The sequence below is a fragment of the Haemaphysalis longicornis genome, unplaced genomic scaffold (assembly GCF_048455015.1).
Source record: "Haemaphysalis longicornis isolate Haplotype H1 unplaced genomic scaffold, Haemaphysalis longicornis Haplotype H1 scaffold_3, whole genome shotgun sequence".
In the NCBI taxonomy this organism is placed as follows: domain Eukaryota; kingdom Metazoa; phylum Arthropoda; class Arachnida; order Ixodida; family Ixodidae; genus Haemaphysalis; species Haemaphysalis longicornis.
The window spans coordinates 85344780-85367052 of NW_027526335.1; the positions used below are offsets into that span (position 1 = coordinate 85344780).

The window sequence follows — 22273 nt, forward strand, 5'->3', positions numbered from 1 at the left end:
AGGACGACAGCGATGCGCCGGCAGAACACCCACTTGAAGTTGCTGAATTGTTTATTCGTTAGTGATTCGGAGGAAGACTTTGATGGTTTCGCTTAAACGCCGTCTGTAAGTACATGCCATCTGTGTATATGAATAAACCATTTTTGAGAAGCTCTGTCTAGACTTTGGAAGGTATATGCACGTGTCTAGCCATCCTTACCGGGGGATGCGTTCATAGGCGGCGGCCGCCGCAACCATGTACTTTCGCCGCACTTTCTAACAATATGATTCACTGTGAGTTTACCTAATTAACAAGTGCGTCTTGTATACCGGTGCGTCTTATACACCAGTGCGCCTTATATGTGGTTCTTTTTTTTTTTTTTTTTTTTCGGAAAAACTGTCATTTTGAGGGGGGTGTGACTTATACAAAGGTGCGACTTATAGAGCGGAAAATACGGTAGTCTTTAAAAGGTGATGCAACAAAACAAAGCGTGCACGATGATTGTTGGTGTGGCAATGGGCTTTGGTGTGCCACCTTTTAGGTTTTCTTCCACTGGGGTTTTGCCACATACAATTACGGCTACACGCCTGCATTTGTACGTTTCTATAAATAAACTGTACCATTTGGTTTGGGATCAATTCAGTAACGGGAAAGTAACATCTTTACTTTTCCGTTACTTCTAAAAAAGTAACGATGTTACTTTTTCACAGCAACTGTAACTGTAACAAGTTACTTTTGGAAACTGTAAGTGTGACTGTGACAGTGATACTTTTCTGGTTTAGGGAACTGTAACGTAACTCTGTTACTTTTTACTGGTAACATGCCCATGACTGGTGTCAACCGAATGCAAGGCTAGCACGTACCAAGCAGTTTCCTCGGTTCGGGTGAAATCAGCCATGCTTTTGCAAATTCAAGCGTCCTTTGCTGCCGCAGACCGCTCAGCAAAAGTTGTTGCCCTGTCATCTGTGCTGCGGTTTGTCTTTTGTTGTTGAAGAAGAGTACAGCATACATTCTCAATTGTTTGAGTTGGCTGCCGCGTACGTCATACGAACTGCTCCACGCAGAAGTTTGAACATTTTGCTTGCAGATCTGACGCAAAGAACATTCTGCAGTACTGACATTTCCTAAGTCGAAAGTAAAGGAGCATTCATTGGAGGGAGGGGGAAACTAAATACGGCAGTTGGGCTTAATGTAGGAAGTGTCTCTTCAAGTATAAATGCGTGAACCGCTTGATATTGTTGGAAACAAAAAAGAGAATGTTTGTAGTCAGTTCATGACACGTATCATGCACGCTTAGTCCTCGCCTGATGTCTGCCTTCTTTTGGATTGCAGGGCGATCCGGCCGCTGCCTGTGATGCGGGCCTTTGCCGTGCACTACACGAACCCTCGGTACCAGAGCTTCATGCGGCGTCTGGGGATTGCCATCATGAAGTACACGCGGAACCCCATCAAGCCTAACATTGAGGATGCCATCATGTCGCTGCAGACCATGATCTTCTCCGACTACGAAGAGGTGGGTGAACACTCCTTTGGACTTCTGTCCCTGAGCTTGGTCTCCCTGCCACAGTGGCTCACTGGCTAAGGAGTTGTGCTGCTGAGCCCAAGGATGCAGGTTGGATCCCAGTCGTGGAATGTTTTTAAGTGCAGAGCACTTCAGGGGCTCGCCTTGTGTCATCGCAGCTCGCTCGCTGGACCCAAGTAGAGCCACACGGCGTTCCGTCGTAGCGGCTGTCATTGCAGCGTAACCCAGAGGCTTCGAAAGCCAAGCGGTTTATATAGTCATAAGCGTTGGAAACCCGTGAACCGCTGGCACTTGTCATACATCTCCTCGTTGTTTAGTGCAAAGAAAACTGCAGGTACATTTGAGGCAAAATATACGTAATTAACCTGCAGCGGCTGCGTTCATTTAGTTAGGAACGGTCGTTGGTTTGGTTTTTACGATAGTAAGCGAAAAGAAGTGGGAGTGCAACGCCGGCACGTGCAGGAGGAAAAGCAAGCACAAAAAGAACAGAACTCCAGCTGGCGCAATTTCAGGCAGGGGGCGCGTGAGCACTGCGAAGGCGGGAAATTCGAATTGCATTGGGTGGTAGCAGTGAGCAGATAACGGCGCTACAGCCCATTATAGCAAATCACTGCTCTGCATTTTTTTTTTTTTGCTTGTGTATCATTTCTTACACCAGTGGTCCTCTAACAAGGGCCCTCAAACCTGTCATTGTACAGTGAAAAGCCAACCCTGTCTTGTGGTCATTTTCAGTCCACTGTCATGGCAAAAAAACAAATAAGAAAAGCCAAAGCAAAGAGCATGCATCTCGTGTGCTAGTATTTTCCACCTTTTGGGTCTCCCTATCTCTCCCTTCCTCTTCCTCAAGAGGTGCCTGGCACATCATTCATGGTTCCAAGAGCTCTGCACTATAGCTTGGGATATGTAACGTCTCGTGTGACAGAGAATGCCAAAATTTGTGACGGAGGTAAATCAGACTTGCGTGCAGAAATTCTGTATCAAAAAGGAAAAAGCATAACTTTAGACTTAAACCAAAAAGGAAAAAGCATAACTTCAGACTTAAACGAAAAAGGAAAAAGCATAACTTCAGACTTAAACAAGCAGGTAGGGAAGAGATTGAAGGGGAAGTGTCAAGGGGCCCAAACAGCCACATGTCAAAAATAGGCATACGCACCACTACAACAAAATTTGTTGTGGCAGAATCTTCATTGTTGGTAAAAGGACAGGAGAAAGGGTGTGGCTACACTCACAACCGACGCTTATTCAGGGAAAATGTGTGGTAATACACAAAAACCAAATCTTCTATGTGGCAGGAAAGTGGTGTTAGTACGCGAAGGTTTATACAAAACAAGGGTGCTTGCAATCTGCAAGTGTTGTCTTTTAGAGCAAAGCTGTTTGTGGTTTGTTCATTGGAATTCTTCATATTGTTGTCCTGTCTCCCCATTGTGCCATCGAGATTATTGGATAAGGAGCACTTCAGACATGTCTGCAACGAATAGTAGAGCTTCCCATGCATTGCTGCTCCTTTGTGTGACATGTCACAAACTAACGATTGTTGCTTTCAAGCCACTGCTCATATTAGCCTTGTTGAAGCTCTGTGAATGTACTATTTATACAGACATCCAATGGCTGGAGCTGTTACATACCTTTGGAAATAATTACAAGGTCAATGTAGGCCCTTCCAGGCACGCCCTTGGCCGGCATGACATGTGCATCGACATTGATGCACACAACCATCGGCACCACGGGGCATTCTTAAGTGTAATCACTGCAGTTTATTGCAGAGATCTGAAAAAAACCTCGCTATAGTCAAAACCCGTAATTACGAATATACTGGGGATAGCGGAAAAATTTATTTTGGTGATTATTTTGTGTCCGTTAGAATGAAACATGAAAGACTGTAATATGGCTTGCGAAATGAAAATTTATCACCAGAAGTTGGTTGGCGTACTTTACCGAGCCTTACCTTGCAGCATCTTCACAGCCCTGCTCTCGCTCTGCAAAAGGTGGTTTACTGTTAAGTTGTTGTCGTGCATGCCTAACAATGGCTGAACCGTGTCAAAAGCATCAAAAACATTCCATGCATATGCCTTCTATACACATTTTTTTTTTATCAGAGTTTTCTGTTGAAGCACTTTGCCAAAGAGTGGCACTTTTTATGAACACTGTTCACGAAACCAAGCAAACACCACTTCATCCACGTCCTGAAAGGTCACAGCCATCACTGTTCTATTTTGCACATTTGCCCGTTCCCGAGTGCACCAGAAATGGTGGCTATCTTTTCAAAGGAGCAGAGAACATGCTGCACGGGATTCCAAACTTATCGGCGATACTCTTCTTCCTGCCATTTTCCGTTTGGGCAATGATGGCAGCCTTATTTTGTAGAGATGAGAACTTCCGCTTTTTGTCTGGCAAGGGCATCTTATCAAGCGAAAATGTGTTGATTGCCAGACACATCGCATATGCATTACCACACGTAACAAATGCATGTGTGCCGCTAAGCACTAGTCGTTAGCCCGTGCCACGTTTTGGGTCACCACCATGACAGTACAGACAGGCCATGTTAGTACAGGCACGGCACGGTGGGTAGGACTGCGTCGCCCCCTGATGGCGTTGCTCCGAGGCTGCCTCCACTGCTGCCTACTACAAGGTTGCCAGGTGCGAACTCCACTGCCGAATTTCATACGCCAAAAATGGTGGCAGCTATGCAAGCGCACCATGGCACAGGTTCACACAATTTTAGTCTGAGGAAAATGTGTCTGATCACTTTTTGGGCATCACTTTTATCTACCCGCCTTAAAGGGGCCATGCAGACAAAATAAAAAGTTTGTTTTATTCGAAAGATTTCGGGTTTTGTAGTGCCCCTGCACTTGTCCGGAAGCAAACGATGCTTTATTCACTGAGAAATTAATCAATTTAATTTTTGATTCTCCCGCCAAATCGTGTTTTATCGACGTCTGCAATGACGTTGCAAGAGCAGGTCTTCAAGCTAAACCTAGTGCGCTGCGGAGCGAGCCTGGTTTACCGTTAGTCAACCTAGATGGTGCCACCATACCACGGCGGGCAGTTTTCTGCCTTTGCTTTGTTTTTGACCGTATTTGTACCTGGCTTGTTTTTGTTAAGGTAGAAAATAATCGTTTCGTGAAGCATGGTGTTCGCTTGACAAATATGGTCCCGTAATCGTCTGAGACAACCCCAAAGAGCCACAGGGCTGTGCAGCTAAAACAAGCATAGTGCGCGCAGTACCAACAGCAGTGCGCATCGGTACTTCTATGTTTACGTGTGCTTTCATAACTTCCACTGTTAATCCCACCATTCTTACTGCTATAAAAAAAACAGTGTCACGATTTGGCCCGCATTCGTAAACGTGGGAGAGCGCGATACCCTCCAGCCGAGTGACGACGCGCAGTGTGCTGGGGGTGACGGTGACTGACCGCGAGCGGCTGTGCTCGTCAGTGTTTATTTTCCAGCCGTGCACAATGTTTCCCACCGAGCGTGGTGGGGCCACCGAACTTAGCGGGGGGGCGCCACACACTTGTCACGGTGCCCTACATGTAAGCGCAAATAGCTTGTTTGGCAAGCATGGATATTTGCCGAAGATCCGGAACTATGTCACTGCTGTGAGAATCACATAGTCTTGGGATATTGTTATTGCACAGTTAGACCGCACATTGTGTTATGCATCCAAAAACAGTATTATGCACGTTCTAAGGGGGAAGATCTTTGAAGGCGAAAAAATGGTGGCATTATATTCTTCTTGTGGACCCGAATATAGCAGGAGGCGTGTTTTGAATGTGAAAATTTTTTGGGGAAAAATTGTGTTGTATTTTGTAAATACGGTAGTTGTGGGGCACACTGCGGTTTCTTTTGACTGGGTTTGGCTGTGTTATGCAAAAAGGGTGAGAATTTTTTTTTTTTCCTTTGTGGCATGTCTATTTTGCATAGTGAGAAAGCAAAGCAGCAGGTGCTAAAACCTAAAGCTCCTAGTCACTGCATACGCACTACACAGAATATGCAACTGCTATCTGGAACCCTCATCAGTCTTACCTAACCGATGCCATAGAGTCAGTCCAAAATCGCGCAGCCTGCTTCATCACTTCTAAATATAATTGGAATCTCAGCGTCACAGACATGAAAGCGTCCCTCTCCCTCCCCTCCCTGGCAACTAGACATGAAATTGGACTGATATGCCTCTTCCACAAACTTTATTATCACTTCCATCACCTCCGCACTTCCCTCTTTCTCACACCATCCTGTTACTCGCACCGTCTGTTCAATTGCATGAGCATCCAACAATTGCATGGTTCATCTAATGCATGTGTTTTTCCAATTTTCTTCCTCATCTTTCCTCCTCTGATATGTACCGTGGTTCTTTCTTTCCCTTTCATTTCCCATATCCCCGCCCCCCTGAGTAGGGTAGCCAACCGGATAGTACCCTCGTTAACCTCCCTGCCTTTCCAGTACTGTTCCTTCCTTTCTTCCTTCCTTTAATATGTCATTCCTACCTCGTGCCATTGATGAATGGAACAAGCTACGAGATTCTGTTGTCTGTGGACGCAATCTGGCTAAATTCAAAGAAGCCTTTAATTTCAAATCACCTCCACGACTTGCCACCTGCCGCCTTTTTTGTTTTCTTATTGATTTTGTTGTCGTATAAATTTTCTGATGAACTACATGTATCGAACTGTATTTCTTCTTGTGCCACTATGTACTATGACGATTCAAGCCCCCCCCCCCCACTTTGTAATACCCCAATGGGGCCCGTAAGGATTGAATAAATGATGATGATGATGCTCATAAGTGTCTAGTCGCACCTGCAGTGAAAAAGAAAGGAACACCATTGACTTGTGTGTTATTTCATTGGTCTCTGCAGGCAGGAGAGAAGATCAAGCAGGTTGCCGACAGCGGTGTTCCGTTGCTGATAGCGTTCAGTGAAAACGACCGTGCCATCAACCCCGAGGTGATCTTCAACATGGTGGACCTCATTGGAACCCGCAACGAGGACTTCTGGCTGTACGATGCCGATGGCAAGCTGGTCAGGGAAGGTGAGTTGAGTGTCAGTTGGAAAGGTTAAGACTGTAGGTTAATAACAGGAAGTTTGCGTTAGTACGTGTTTCTTATGATACAGGTGGCATTGCCTTTCAGCCTGTGCTGGGTTTCATTCACTAAAACTGCAGCCAGCCTTGCTGGAGCAAACTCGAAGAAGGCTGACTTTAGTACATGCACGGAATCTGTAGAGTATCGGCTTCAAGGTCTTGGATCACTGCATTCATTCATATACATTGAGTTGAACTAGGGCCTAGGTTGGAAAAGTAACACATTCCCGAACAGCACAGTTGGTCCTTTGGCTCAGACGGTTGGGCCTTCATAAAACAGCTGATGAAACAAATACCAGTCAATCAGTTAGCCGGTTCGACGCTGAATGCCAAAGGTGTTTTAACTCTTCGAATCCCTATCTTGCGAGAACGAATCACTCCCCAGTCAAGGCGAGAACCCCACTTTATGGATCCTTTAAATAGTTTCCCACGCGACTCATGAGCAATGGGAGCGTGAGCTTACCAGCTCAGAACTGAGTAAGCAGCTTTGGCTTGCTGAAAGGGTGAAGACGGCAGGCCGCACCAACCAAGTCCTGGACTAAGGACCCCGCCCACAAACCCGCTCGACTTCACTGTTCATAAAGTTTTGCTCCTCCTTCTCCTCTGCCAAGGAATAGTGACATTGACTTAAGGGGGGACGCGGCTTTCAACTTCGGAAAAATGACCAAAACATCGTTTTTTTGAAACCCACATATTCGGCTTCTATGTTTCCTATTCTGTGCGTCTGCAAAGTTTTTACGCTGAAAAGCGTCGCAAAGTGGCATAAAAAAATACTTTTGTCAGGCGCGGTGACAAACTATCAGCGCAAAAGGGCGAAAAAACGGCAATTTTCGGAGCGCTCTATCTCCGCAACGGTGCCACAGGGCGCGGCCATTTTGATGTGGTTAGATCGGCCGAGCGATCGTCTTTCCGGTTCTGCTCGTCTCTTTTATCTTCGTTCATTCACAAACGCACAAACGGCAGAAAAGAAACGACGCACAAACGAAGCTAGGAATAGATGCTGAAGCGCTATTGGTCCCCGGTCGGGGCACAGAACAACGACCCTCCTGATTGGATGTTGCGGGCGCAACGCAAGATGGCGGCCGCCTGAGCTGCGTAGCGAGCGGATTGAGTTCATTTTCGCTGCTGCGCTCGGCCGAGTTTCTGTTCAATCTGTGGTATTCAACACGGACGTTATCGCGATGGGAATGCCAGAGATAACGAGCCGGATTACGGGAAGTTGTGTGGCTCGAAAGGCGGAGGTCATCGAACGCTTCGTGGTGCGCGTGACTCTACCGTCGCCAGACCCCGGAGGGTGACGCGGTGTGCGCGCTTGCGATAGCGGTTCGTGAAGTGAACTTTTATCGGATTTGCGATGTTTACACGCTTAGTTATTGCTGTGTTTTGACTGTGGGCTCGCTAGCCTTGAGAAAGAAATGGTCGACGCGTCAAACGCTGCGGCGCGCACGGCATAGCCGACGCGCATTGGAGCATCACATGACTGGGCAACCGGTTACGATTGAACGCCAGGAGTTGTAATTAATGCCTGCGACGTTAGATTTAATCTTAAAAGCGACCTGACGAGCCATATCAGGTATAATCAAAGCTAGATATGTCACGGTAAGCGTGCGCTGCGATGCGCGTGATCCATATCGCCTTTCTTGCGCAACGTTTCCCGTGCACTTGTAATTTTCATGCAAACAGGTTTGAGTTAGTAATATAGGAATAAAAATATGCTCTCTGCGTTAAAAATGTACGTTACTGTGGCAGCATTTAACAGTGATTTTTTTAGGTAAATTATTGATACCATTGCTCAGGGCATACTGGCTGTGCTGCGAGAAATATTGGATGCCTTGAATGTCAAAAGTAGTAAAAAAAAATATGCTCTAGCATTGAAGTTGGGAGTTATGCAGAATACTCTACCAAGCTTCAAAGTAGCTCATTTTCAACCTTGTGGTATGCAAACTTTTGGCAATGAACACCTGCACTATGAGTACTAAGTTGCTGTGCCAGGCAAGATAAAACATAAAAAAAAGCCAAAAATGTTCAAATTTAAGTAAAAAAAATGCTTAACTTGTTGCCATGGTGACAACACTGCAAAAGGAGGTTGTCCAGTGCGATACAGCCAACCAACTAACCTACTTTGCATTGAAAGCCCATTGAAACCCATCTCCCCCTCCGTTTGGTTTGCAAAGGGGGGTATGTACTCTTCACGGAGGAGCTGAAAATAATGTTTTCTGGAAAGAGAAAGGCTGTAAAAGGCACTCCAATTTCAAGGCAAGGCCTTCCAGAAGCCCCATGTTCAAAAGGACATGAAAGGCTACAACCGTGACGACTTCTGATATGTGAAACCCATGTTGCAACTTCGGAAGCCGTTTTCTCAAAACAGTTTTTTTTGCCACCTGTGTCGCTTGTACCAGGGATTTCTTCATGACCACTGGGTCTATTTTGATTCCGTTTCTTGCATTACATTCCTTGATGAACTGTTCAGGTCGTGACACTTTTGGTTTTCCAGATTTGTTTTTTTGTGATTTTTTATTCAAATAATCATTCACAGTTGACATGCCTGTTGCACATTAACCTCTAAAAAAATGAAAACTAAAAAACATTGTGTTGCAAAAAAAAATTCTAAAACTGTCACGACCTCGTCCATTCATTTGGGAATGCAAAGCACTTCGAACAAGTTTTCTATCATGTTTTATAAGCCGCTCAAGCTCGGTACAAGCGGAACAAAAAGAAAATTTCATACATAAAAAAGTTTTCAAAATATTATTTTGAAATTTTTATAGTGTTATCACAGAAGCATTTCCAGTTGCTGTGCCAATTTTCATCAAAATCCACAAAGAAATAAAAAAGTTGATTTTGAAAGCCACGTCCCCCCTTAAGCGGACCTCGAAAACAACGATGAATGAGCTTTCTTTGGCATGTGTCCTAACATAAAGCATCATAACAAAACATTCTTGGAACGCGTCGCAAACGCCCCAATCTTCAGAATGACTCGTTAACGCTGTTCTGACACGCACTGATTATCCAAAAGCGTCACTCGTCATATACGAAAGTGTTGCGGAGGTTGTTGGTGCAGAAAGCTACATGGAGGTGCGACGTCAGCAGCTAGGATAGCCAGACCCCCACCTGTAATGTAGGCGGCCAGCGACGGCCCGAACCATCGGCACATCATTCCTTTCGGGCACCGCGCGGCCAGGCCGGGCCGGCGGCGCAGGCGCGTTCTGCCAACCGAAGCCGCATTTCGCGGCCGCCAGCAGGCGCCACCCGTCGCGCACGTGCGCTTCGTGACGTCACGGTGTTTACATACAGGGAGAGGTCCATTCCCTGCCAGAACCACTCCGTTTCGTCCGTTGGTTGCGAGTAAAACCGGGGTAGAAAAGAGACGGATCGCGCCGCCTAATTGGTTACTGACTGCACGTGACCGCAGGGCGCAACCTCATTGGCTGGGCGCCGTGGGTCGTCTGCTCGGCACTCTCATCACAGGGCAACGGCTCATGTATTCGTCTACGCAAGGACCGGCAAAAGCCCCGCATGGTGTAAAAATAAAGTAAAGATGTCTATCGATAACCGAAAGGAAGAACAGGCATTATTAAAAGCGCCTGAAATACGATTTTCTGCTCCTGTGACGACGACTTATCGCGAGAACGGTGCCGAGACGGAGGTAGGCTTAGCGCCCGCGCGGGCTGCCGAGACGATAGCGTAGCGATATGATTATGCCTGCGAGGCTCTATCTTTCGATCAGCAGCAAATAGAAAGAAAAAAAAAATGATAAAGTGGAGGATGCAACATGCCGACGTTGCAAGGGAAGTGTGTTCATTCTGCTATCAACGATGCTGCGGCGGTTCGGCCCGCACTCCGGCGCGTGCTTCCTCGTCGGCAGGTTACCATATAGATGAGCGATTTGAGAATTATAAATGTTCGCACTGTGCACAATGTGCGTTGGTGACGTGATATACGAGTAGATTAAACCGAAAACGTGGTTATCCCACCTAGCCAAGCGCATGCACGTTACAGAACAGTGGCGGGCATTCCGTTACCAGCCCCTTCGCTGCAACTCACTTCACGCGATGCAAATCCGATTTGATTGCTACAAATGAAGCAGTAACATAGCAAAATAGCGTTTACAACTGTGGTGCACGCTCGGCACCTCAGCCCTAGTCGCCAAAGAGAGACGGCGCGATGCCAACAGCATAAAAATTGAAGCAACGTTCTGGCTTTGCTTTTGTTCAGTTTTTCTGCCAGGTGCCATCTGTAGACAGAGGATTTCATAATTTTCCCACCAACTGATTTCAGCAAATTTGGTATGCTCCTCTTGAGCGAAACGCGAGCTACATTCTAGAACCTTTCTTTTTTTCATATGCTCAATAGATAAAACTGTCACTTGTAGTAAAACTTCAACTGCGATTTTCTCAGCTTCCCTTTTTTTGCATATGTGCCTAGCCTTACAGGGGTTTTGAAGTAGTTTTTTTCAAAGGATTTCTACAAGTGTTATACCGTTGAATTCGGGATAAAATGAACTGCATGCTGAAGCTATTTTAATTGGCTCATTTTGCCTCAAATAAATGTTATGAGTAGGGGTGTGCGAATATTCGAAACTTCGAATATTCGATTCGAATTTTTTGGTATTCGATTTGATTCGAACGAAACTTTTATTGTTCGAAATCATCGAACCACCCAAAACTAAAAAAATAAAAATAAATTCAGAGCGTGTCTCAGCAGCAAAGTCGCGAAGCATATACACGGCGAACGGTACGTGCTTTCGCAGACTGTATCGGTGTTTATTCGTAGTTACAGTGGACTCTCGATGATACGATCCTGGGGGTGTGAATTTCGGAATGATACGAATTTCCGAAAAGTCCCGGCGAAATTGCATTGTTTGCAATGGGAAAAAAATTCCCCGCATTTCCCCGAGGGGAAGAATGTGAAAGTGCGAATGCACGAGTTGAATTTGCACGGTTCGGTAATGTTCGCGAAAGAGAGATCACACACACACACACACACAACTACAAAGAAAGAAAGATGCATTTATTCACAGACACCTATTTGTGTTGTCGTTGTACTTGATTGCTAGAGCGGATCTCAGCTTTGAAATTTCGTGTCAGTACTCCTTTAAGCGGGTGCATTAGCCCTTCTCACGCCCGATTCCTGGCCAATCCCCCACGTGGGTATGTGCCATGTCAGCGGCCAGGCAGTGCGCGCCTATCTCCCCCCGTTGCCAAGGAAGACGAGGAGCGCGCGCACCCGCAGCTGTTGCTATGCGGACGGCGGCGGAATGCGGACGGCGGCGGACGCTTCAGGCTCGCTTAAGAAGTGTATTCGCACTTAAAATTTCGGCACCTGCGCGGCCCGGCGGAAGATACGAACGAGCCGGCGAGGCACCCGACTGCCGAATGAGCAAGTGACGGCTCTCACTCCCCTGTTTGTCACTCTTTTTCCAGAAACGGCCAGGCTGTAGTTTTCTGCTCGCGAAAACGCTCTGCGCACGCCCAACGCGCGCTGACACTGCCGCGAAACCACCCCCACACTGCGCGCGGCGCGGCCGGCGGCGTCAACATGGCGTCGGCTCCAGCCGCGAAGTGGCGCGGGCGCTCGAGCGACCGCTTCTAACCGCTCTTTAAAATGCGGCTCAAGGGAGACACGAAGTTGATTGTGCGGTAAAGGAGCTGATAATGCATGCGAAAACGGTACTATAAAACATCATCCGCGCCGCTAGTGAAAGCGCCCGTAAAATATTTGTCGGGGTGCTACGCCTAACCATCTCCGGCGGAGCCAAGCCGGCTGTCTCGATCTCATCGCAAGTAGTCAGGCTCCTCCATACTAACGCGCGCGTCGTGCGTCATTTTGTGACCGAGGTAGGCGCTACCGCGGGCGCGAAATCGTCGATGCGGGCGTGAAAATACAGCGCTTGCAGAGCCGAGGCGAGCGAATCGCGTGCAAAAACGCACCATGCGGTTCACGCTTGACTGTTGCGGCGTGCAGCGAGCCTGGGCACAGCGAGTGAGGAGACGAGCGCGAAGCTTTACGTGCTCCAGAAAGGGCTGCTTTGCCACATGGGGGTTAAAAAATGCAGAAAAAATCACGAATTTCTTCACGCGAAAGTAAGAAAAGAAATAAACGAAAACTTTTTCAGCGTCCAATTTTTATGTCTGTGTCGGTTCATACAAATTTCGGATGATACGAATATTTTTCGCGGTCCCGCGAGATTAGTATCAACGAGATTTTACTGTATCAGCGCGCGGCAATGTGCACGGGCTCGGGCATGCCAGCCACTACAGTCGAACCCCGCTACAACGAACGCCGCTTCAACGAAATTGCTGCTTCAACGAAATATTTCCAATTCCCCGTCAGCCAGCCATAGAAGTCCATGCAACAAAGTCCTCGCCACAACGAACCATTTGTCAGGCTTGCTTTCGCTTCAACGAAATTTTCGATGATTTGGGCTGGGTTTGAACAATTATTTTACAATAAAATAAGCATAGCGCCAGCTATCTGTAACTTTTTATACATTCAGGACGCTTAGTTTCACCGAAAACATGCGCGGTGCGGCTACACCGCCACAAAAAAAAAAAAAAAACTCATAGGCGGACGCCATTGTTTGATGGTGATAACGATGTGGCTGGCCGTCTTTATATGAGGCGCAGGCCCGGTTCGCCAAGCCGGAGCTACAGCCAATCCGTATCCAGTTGAAATCGCACAAATGTGTGTATACGTTGTGAGCAACTGTCCTTGCCGTTTTCCTTCTACCATTCTTAATAGCCAAGAGCAAAAATCATGTTTGCGTGTTTGGTCTTGAAGCCAAGTCATCCTATCTTAGTCATGAGCGCGCAGTTTTAAATGCAAGCGCGCGCGTCTAACCTGCCAAGGTCAGTAGCTGCCGCGCCGTGTCAGATGATAAGATAACGGCACTGCTCCTGCTACAAGTGAGAGGGGGGCTTCCGACGGCCTAGCAGCTATCTGCAAGTAATCAGCTCGGTGGACACGCCTTGTTGTACAGCAATACGTTTTGCGCCTGCATTTCTTCACCCCACTCCGCAACGCGTTCTTCGCGTGCAGTGAAAGAACAGATAACCATTGGTATGTTTGTTATCCGAATAAACATGACGTTATTGCGCGTCACTCCTTTTTCTAAACATTGTATTATGCTGCCAATGATGCGGAAGCATATGGGGCTATTTTTCTGGCCTTTCCGTTGTGTGTTGCGGCAGATTTCGCCTCAACGAATTTTCGCTTCAACGAAATTTTTCGCACGTCCTGTCAATTTCGTTGTAGCGGGATTCGACTGTAGTGTCTCAAGTGAGTGGCTGTTTTCGGTATCTGGTGGAGTCGTGACGAGCAGGAGGTTGTCACTGCTCCCCGAACATGTGGAGCAGTTAACCTTTCTCCATGTTAACATTTAAGTGAGTGCAGACCTTAACCTGTTGAGTGCAATGGTATTGTGTAATTCCTAATTATACTTTGTGTGATTTGTTGTGCAATAAAGTTGCAGTTTTTGTGTCTCTAGATGGTGAAAACAAGTAATCGTATTCGAAAAATATTCGAAGAATATTCGATTCGATTCGAACTTTGTTTTTATTATTCGAATTCGCTTCGAAATTAAAAAATTGATGTTTGCACACCCCTAGTTATGAGTAATAATTAGAGGTCATTAAGTTTTCAGAAAAATTGCCCCCCCCTCCCCGAAGGGAATCGTGAGGAAGTGCGAATGCATTTCTTGCGCCGAGAGTACACGGCGTAGTAATTCTGCCATCGCCTTGAGAGGCGCAGTACCGGCGAGGGGAGCTGTCAGGCGAGGGGAGAGGCGCGCGCCGAGGGTGAGTGCAAACCTAACGGGGGGAGAGGCGCGCCAGCTGCAGAGCATGTGACGTCACGGCGCGAGGAGAGGGGGAGCAGACGCAAAGGCGCCAGCGCGCGGTCACGTGGGAGTGTGACGTCACGGCGCGAGGAGTGGTGCGGGAGCCAGTGCGGGCGCGCGCAGCCACGGCCCGGGAGGCGGAGCGCGCGCGGGTCACGTGGGGTGTGACGTCGCTGCGCCGTTGCTACAGACGCTCCTCTCCGCTCCTCGCGCCGTTGCTAGGGGAGAGGAGGAGGAGCGCGGATGACGGCGGATTTAGGGTCGCTTATAAAGTGCATCGCACTTAAAACTGTACTTGGCATAATTAGATTAATTTTATCCAATCAACTATCTTTACAGGAATATAAATAGCTCCAGCATGCATGGCAGGTCTTAAGCTACACATCCATACCATTTATTAAAAAAAAAATTGAATAAAAAGTTCCTTAAAGGCCCGTAAGAAATTACTTAATTAGGCTCCAGTGTTTTCTTTATAACTCAAAAAATAATTCTACCACTTGAAAACTAATTACATATTTGAAATGAGGAAGACAAAACACATATGCACAGTGATTTTCATTATCACACACCAATTAATAAAAAAGTTCATTTCAAGACCCACGTCTCCCCTTAAGCTGAGCGCAGTGCCTCAGGCAGCGTATACGCTCCCTGTTCTTGGTATCTCTGCGTCCCCCGGATACAGTGGCTTACGAACGATTTCATGTCGAGGGGGGAAAGGAAAGGTAAAGCATGAAAATATTAAAAAGTAAATTTAGCAGCAACGAAACAAAAGTATAAAGAGCAAAAACCAAAAATTATTCAAATAAAATTATTGCGATGATGTCGTGCTCATACGTAGGTGACCGATTGCTTTGTTGCATTTTTCCCCAGTAAAATCGCGAAACGGCTCATCGCCATTGTGAGAGTAACATAGCAGCCACATATTGTTAGTGCATGCGTATAGTTTGCGACAGTGGCACTGAAATAATTATCGGTACTCATTATTTCATGAGAGTTAAAGTTAGTGTCCTTGTAGACCCGCTGAATTCACCGGCGTCGGGAGGCCGCAACAAAAGAATACATTCACTGAGTCCGTTCGCTTAGGGCCAACAGATATCGAGTTTTTTCGAGACGCGTGAGCGGCCCATCTCACACCGAAGGCATGATGCTACATGAATGTGAGCACGGCAAGCATATCAGTTTTTCCGCGTCCTTAAGGCATAATATCTTTGATCAAGGTAAAACTTTATTGCCTTTACAAGCAATGAATTTTGTTCGTCTTGAACAGATCTTCCCATACGACCAAACTTGTCGTGGCCGATTTGGCGGCAGGCGGCTATCGCGGATACTTCTTCGAAACATTTATTTCGCGTAGCTAAGCAGGTCAGGCATTCATTGTATTTTTAATACAGTACTCTATCTCATCAAAACATGACAATATTTCCCAGCAAGAAAGTTTCCATCTGACCCCAACCCCCGGTACTATTTCTGCTGGTGCTGCATGATAGCAGATGATTAATAAACAGCACCATTTCATGGCAGTAATCAGCGCGGACTGCCAATGTAGACGATATGACTGCGCTTTGAAGAACAGCAGAAGTTCGAGAATTAGAAACGTTGCTATGAGTAAGAGCGGACGATGTCGCTGCTTGTGCTGCTAGCCTCTTCGGCGCATTGCGCGCATCCACAATACCTGCCGAATTTACGTGTTTGGGGACGCGGCAAAGCCTGATGCCGCTGATTTTGCTCGCACGATTTGCTTAGCCGAGAGTACAGCAACCCACCGGCATCAGAAAACCGAACACATAAACACAAACTCCACTTTAGCGCGTGTCTAATGCAGCCTCACTGCATACGCGCCGCGCGCGGGTCCGAATGTTTTGCCAACCACCCTCCCGGCCACACCCAGCACGTGCGCTCACCGTGACGTCACGGCCGCCGCGTGACGTACCCCGGGAGAGGTCCATTGAAAACGAAAAGACGCACTTTCGAATGAGACCAAGATGGACGCCGTGGCGCATGTAGAACCTGAGGGGCGAGTCGTCGAAAAAATGCTATTTTCGCGTCGAATCTTGGCCGATTTTAGCGGGCGTTGGTGCTGTAAATTGATATTATGGCTCAAATACGTACTCCTGGGTCTGGATATTTTGCTAACCGTGCTTTGCATCGTGCTTTCTTTTTCGCCAGACTATATGGAAACAGTGTTTTCAAGAGGTCGAAATTTTGAGTGCAGTTGGCCTTTAAAGTGCAATGGCAGTGCCTGCTATAATCTCAGCTGTTGTGCCTAAACTAGACAGAACTTCTTTGTTTCACAGGCCCAAGAGACACATTGGCAATACAGGTAAACCTCGTTATAACGAGATGGGCTACAACGAAATAATGGCGGCAACGAGCAAATCGTAATTCCTCTTGAAAGTACTCATAGAAACCAATCTATTTAAAACCTCGTTCTAATGAGGTAAATTTTCCAGCTGCGAAATATAACGAACAAATTTCGTTCGAAAACAAAATTTTGAGACAATTTCACGGCAATGCGCAACGCTAATTTGAGACTGTGTGCAAGGCAACAACTGTATTTTTCGCAGTTCGAAACTCCCGCCATGCACCCTCCCGCAACGTGCGCGAAGCCAGACGGCGCGCCATGCATCCGCTGCACCCACAAAACAATTCCCGCCTTCCTGTCGCTGCACACGGCACACGGCACACAGCCAGTTCGCTCCTGTTTGGGTTGGAGCTAAACTCTCCAATAAATAATTATTTCCCTCTCACACGGCACGCAACTACTGTCACTCGTGCTTCTTTTTCTTTTTTCTTCTTCTTTTAACTGCTTCAGCCTTATCTTTTATCGTGCTAGCAGCATGAATGCGCCAGGCGGGAAGCAAAAGACGCTGGACGTGAAGGCAGCTGCGATAAAAGCCGCCACATCAGGCACAAAGCTGAGCGAGCCATCGTTTGCATCAGGTGCATCAGCGTCCAGAAAGAGAGAGAGAAGCTCTTTATTAGAAAACAGAGTGTTTAGCCGGCGTACAAAATCGCCTTCATGCTACTCTGTTAGGGGAGGGGGAAAAGGAAGAAAGGCCCAAGAGAGAGGAGGGCAGAAAAGAGATGCAAGCTGAGAGAGGGACCAACGAAATTAAGTAAAAGGGCAAGAGCGAAAGTCTCAGAGTGAAGAGATTTAAAGTGAACTTCTTGGTAGCTGAGCCTGTTTGACATACGAGTTACGTATTTTGAACTGCAATAAAGTGGGTGCGCGAATGTTCCTTTTTATCTCCGGAATGCGGTTACTTTGTTGTGTACTGCCTTGTGGTGTGATGCAGTTTCGCCCGCTATCTGTTTTGGACAAGTACACCCGCCATATTTCAGTAATGCCCACTACGGCTATAACGAAATATTGGTTATAGTGAGAAAATCGTGGCGCCCCTCAATTTTGTTATAAGGTTTAACTGTATACATAAAGTAAACGTATACAGTTGAACCCCTTTATAAGGGACACGTACCGGGGAGCAGTTTCTGTCTCTTATATAAGATGTCTCTTATAAGCAGGGTGCCATGTTTTTACCAACTGATCAACCCATAGTTCAATGTGGGCACCGTATGACTAAAATAAGCTCAAAAGAATGCTACAGCATGTTGAAAAAGGTTCATTCTCATTAATGTTTGGCCCAAGCATTTATGAAACTTTGTTTGCTTCATGACTGTATTTACACTGTTTTTTACAACCAATTCTACAAGCTTTTTTTCCTTTCCTTATTTGTGGAAGATGAATCGTAGATGTTGAGTCCACAAGCCTGATCAATAGCCAGAGCGCACAGCTTCTTCCGCTGTGTGCTCAGGCTATTCATTACGCTTGCAGGACTCAACATCTGCAGTGCTTCTTGATTGGGAGCTACGCGAGTGGGAGAGCCCGCATGTGCGATCGCGCTCCATTCAATGGACGGCAGTAAGCTTCAACCACTTCTGTAAGTTGCATTTTCATTGGCAGGGCTTCTCATTGTCATTTCATAGCTGACTGAACCACTTTGTGTTTGCTGAAGTTATAATAAATAGCGACTGCAGGTGTCTGTCGTCCACCTGTGCTTCCAGGATGGAAGCAACTGCAATTAGTGACTGATGGCACTGCGTCTGAAGTTAAAATGTCTGTTACAAGCGAGATTATTGATTAAACTTCAAGGATGACTTGTCCCTTATAACCAATCTTCTACATCCAATGTCTGTTATAAAAGAGGTCGATTTAATGGGAGAGATAGGGCAGCCAACCATGTGGGTGAATAGTGTCTCTTATACCCATTTGTCTCTTACATCAGTGTCTCTTATAACGAGGTTCAACTGTATGTGTCATTTGCTGAGTAATTCGTCAGGACTGTTTCAGCTCAAGTAGGCTTTTTCAAGAAATCACTTGAATAACCAAATAGCTCAAAAGGCTCAACCAACGGCACAATATGTAAAAGGCGTGTCAAGTCAGAAATGTGAAGGACATATATAGATTTTTAGTGCCAAATGTCTGTCACCCCACCATGTTTCCGATTTGTTTAACTCTTCCTTTACGGCGCCATAGGCCATTGGACACGGAGTTCTGATGTTTTCAAACGTCCTGCGAAAGCTAAAAACGGCGCTTTGCGGACAACAAATGCTACCTGACGTATTCATTGGCAACTCCCTTTTCAATTTCCTTATCGTTTGTTAGCATTTCGCGTGCGGAGACGGCGTCAAAGTGAAATTTGAGCCTGCAATAGCGGTGAGTTGCACGGAAATGGCGTCCACTTCATGGCGCACTCCGCAAAAGCGGAAAGCTTTGGCAGGGACTTCAGCAGCTGCAGCTGCTGATTTTTCTTACCCCAGCGGCAGTGATGACTCTAGCAATGATGTGGGTTCGTCAGATTTTAGTTCTGATAGAGGCCTCAGACGTCGACAAGTGCTGGGGGTAAGGTTTGTTTTTGGTTGCGCTATGTTTATAAGCAAAATGCACTTTTTATCTGACAACTGTGGTTTTGCATTCATGTGTAGGGTCTGGACAATGTGCGGCGGGGATATTTCGCCAAGTGCACCGCGCCGTATCGTGTTACCAACTTCAAGATAGCCTGACGTTCACGTTAGAGTAGTGTTGTGGAACGATGCGCGCCGCTTCTCAATACCGCTGGATTTCTTTTTCTCTTGTTTTTTACCACTGAAGTGATAAGGATTTTGTGTGAAAGCACAAACAAGTATGCTTGGATGCATATTTTAGAGCCACTGACCTACTGTTAAGTGGCTTCACGAAGTGGCATAGCCATCAGGGCTGCTAGGTTGGCGGGCCCGCAAAAATCGAAGACTTGGTGTACAGCATTGACGCACATATTGAATTACAGCTTAGGAACGTAGAAACGACTTGCATATCTTAAAATTCCTAAAATAATTCTTAGGCTCAGTGCAATCGCCTATATGCATTGTGTGTAAAGCTTGTTGTGCATTTTTTTTCCTGTCTATCAAACCAACAAACTGTATCTGTACCTTTCACAAAACTGCTGTTATGTGTTTGAACGAGCAGTCTATAAGCTACGATTTCATGCATAGCAATGCTAAATGTGTCCAGTAGCGCAAGAGAAAAAAAACGTTTTGTGGAAGCACCCCAAATCGGCCATTTTTCCGCCATAACGAAAGAGTTAAACTGTCTTCCATTAATGTGGCATATTTAATCGTTGCCATCTTTATGCAGAGCACTAGTGATTGCCATCTTTTCCCCCCCGACTAATACCTTCAGTTCAACAGCAACAATATGTGGCAGCCTATAAATATATACCATAAAGTTCCGAAAGAATGCCCATTGAAACTACAGAGATATCAACTGAAAAATATGGGATGGGCGAACATCAGGGGTCAGGTGCGAAAAATTACAACAAAGTGGCCGCACTTCCCACAAAAACTGCAGAGATACCATGTAAAAATTCAACAGGTTGGGCCTTGTTTGTTCAAAATCGGGATTTCGGCAGTTTCGCAACCATGGGACGTTTTCGCGGAGAGAGCTCCCTGGGCATTTGAAGGCGTCAGAGCTAGAGTGATTGTATGGGGTGGACGATTTTTGTGGTCTTTTCGTAAATTGAATATTTCACCCTTAAAGGTGTTGTGCCACCAAATTTTAAGTCTGTAAAAAGCCTGCTGTAGGCTTCCTCTGCATGCAACGACCCTCAACACGAAGTGCTGGGTACAGCAAGCGCTTAATATATATTTTAATTCGCTTCTAAAAATTACCTAAATGCTCTTCTGGAAATCGGGACCCATCGCTAGCGCCACTAACCATGACGTCAGTGAATTGCCAGCGCAGCAAAGTTTGTGACGTCATACAACGCTAGCTACTCGAGCGACGCGAACGTGAACTCCAGTTACCACAGTTTGTTTGGTCGCTTGGTCGTATCGACACACTATACCGATACGACGGCGACGACGACGCGACGCCGACGAGTCGTTAAAACATCGGCCAACTGCCGAATTGCCAGACCGCGTTGTCACACCACGCCGACGGCGACACAAACACGTCGGCCGATGGAAAGTCGCCGTAGTGTGACTGACTCGCCGACCGAAGACGCGAACAAAACCGGTCGCCTGACTGGTCGCACGACGCGTCGTCAATCGACCGAGAAGCGAAAACTGCGCCCTGACAACATTCGTGCCGCAATGAACGCGGCTCTATTTTGTTAGTTTCTGGAGGGTAATAAACTCAGTAAGTTCCATGAAGCCCATACAACTCAACACTAGCGCTAATGCGATCCGTATTTTGGCGTTCGACGCTTCGGCCGTGCTCTTCGGCGACGCCGCTACCCCGGAATGCGTGTGCGATCGGCTCGCCTGTAGAAAATATAAGGTCAGTTTCGTGCAGAAGAACAGTTACGTAGGGTAATTTGGGTAATAAGAGATCAGTATCGGCAAAGGTTTTTAACGTAAAACGTAAAACCAAAGTACGGCAAGCACTATCCCTTCAGTGCAAAATCGCAGTCGCAGCTGGGCACACTTATTTTTGCGAGCGCTTTCGCAGAAGAGCAGAGTTGATGGCGATAAGCTGTCGCGGGGGCTTCGCGGAACCTTGCTGCGCAAGCGCTATTTAAAAAATGTGAGTTTGCAAGCCAGGAATTCTGTAAACTAGCTAGTAAACACCGACGTACGACTCCAAGGATGGGCCTCCATCTAGTACACCGGCTATATCGCGGAGTGGAATCGTTTGTTCGCTGGCTCAGTGGTCTCGCGCGTTCCGCCAATCCGGTCAACGTAGCCGGTTCGATACGCGGCGGGGGCAGCTTTTTTTTTTTTTTTTTGAGCGTTTTTTTAGCATTTTTATGGTTTGCAAATCCATGGTTTTCATTTGTCTGCATCCGAGGATGCAGACAAAGAATCCGCGTCGGAGCTGTCGCGGCTTGACGTGACGAGTCGGCGTGTTTACTTCCGTGGTGAAGCACGTATGTGGGGGAGCAGACGCCGCAGTAAAGTCGCAACGTACCGCAGCGCCGCATGGTAGACACGCGTGACAGAGCGTCCGCGCAACCATAGCCTCCTATATAACCTACTAAAGGAGGCTATGGCGCAACGCTGTGACGTCACTGCTTGAATCGGCGCCCAGAAACCGAAACCGAATCCTGTTCACATGAATCGTGCGATAATAAATTCTTTACTCAGAATATGTGCATGTGAGAGCATGTATCATGCTTTCTAATGAAATATAAAACGTTTGCAACCAAGAATGCACAAGCAACAAATTTGGTGGCACAACACCTTTAAGCGGGGCGGGTGATGCTTGGGAGGGGGGGGGTTATTTCGGAACTTTACGGTGTGGGTGGGTCAATATATGTATGTATGTGTGCGTGCATGTGTGTGTGTGTGTGTGTGTGTGTGTGTGTATATATATATATATATAT

At 46.7% G+C, this 22273-nt stretch overlaps 1 protein-coding gene across 9 annotated transcripts in view; it reads left to right on the forward strand.

The window, feature by feature from the left end:
- Positions 1 to 22273, forward strand: part of LOC144174763 (uncharacterized) — a 50480-nt gene that overhangs the window by 26796 nt on the left and 1411 nt on the right. For all 9 annotated transcript variants that reach the window (XM_077703625.1, XM_077703629.1, XM_077703623.1 and 6 more), the window contains exons 7-8: positions 1313 to 1493; positions 6355 to 6526. In XM_077703625.1, coding sequence (XP_077559751.1) covers positions 1313 to 1493; positions 6355 to 6526 — 353 coding nt within the window. The remainder of the gene's footprint in view (positions 1 to 1312; positions 1494 to 6354; positions 6527 to 22273) is intronic.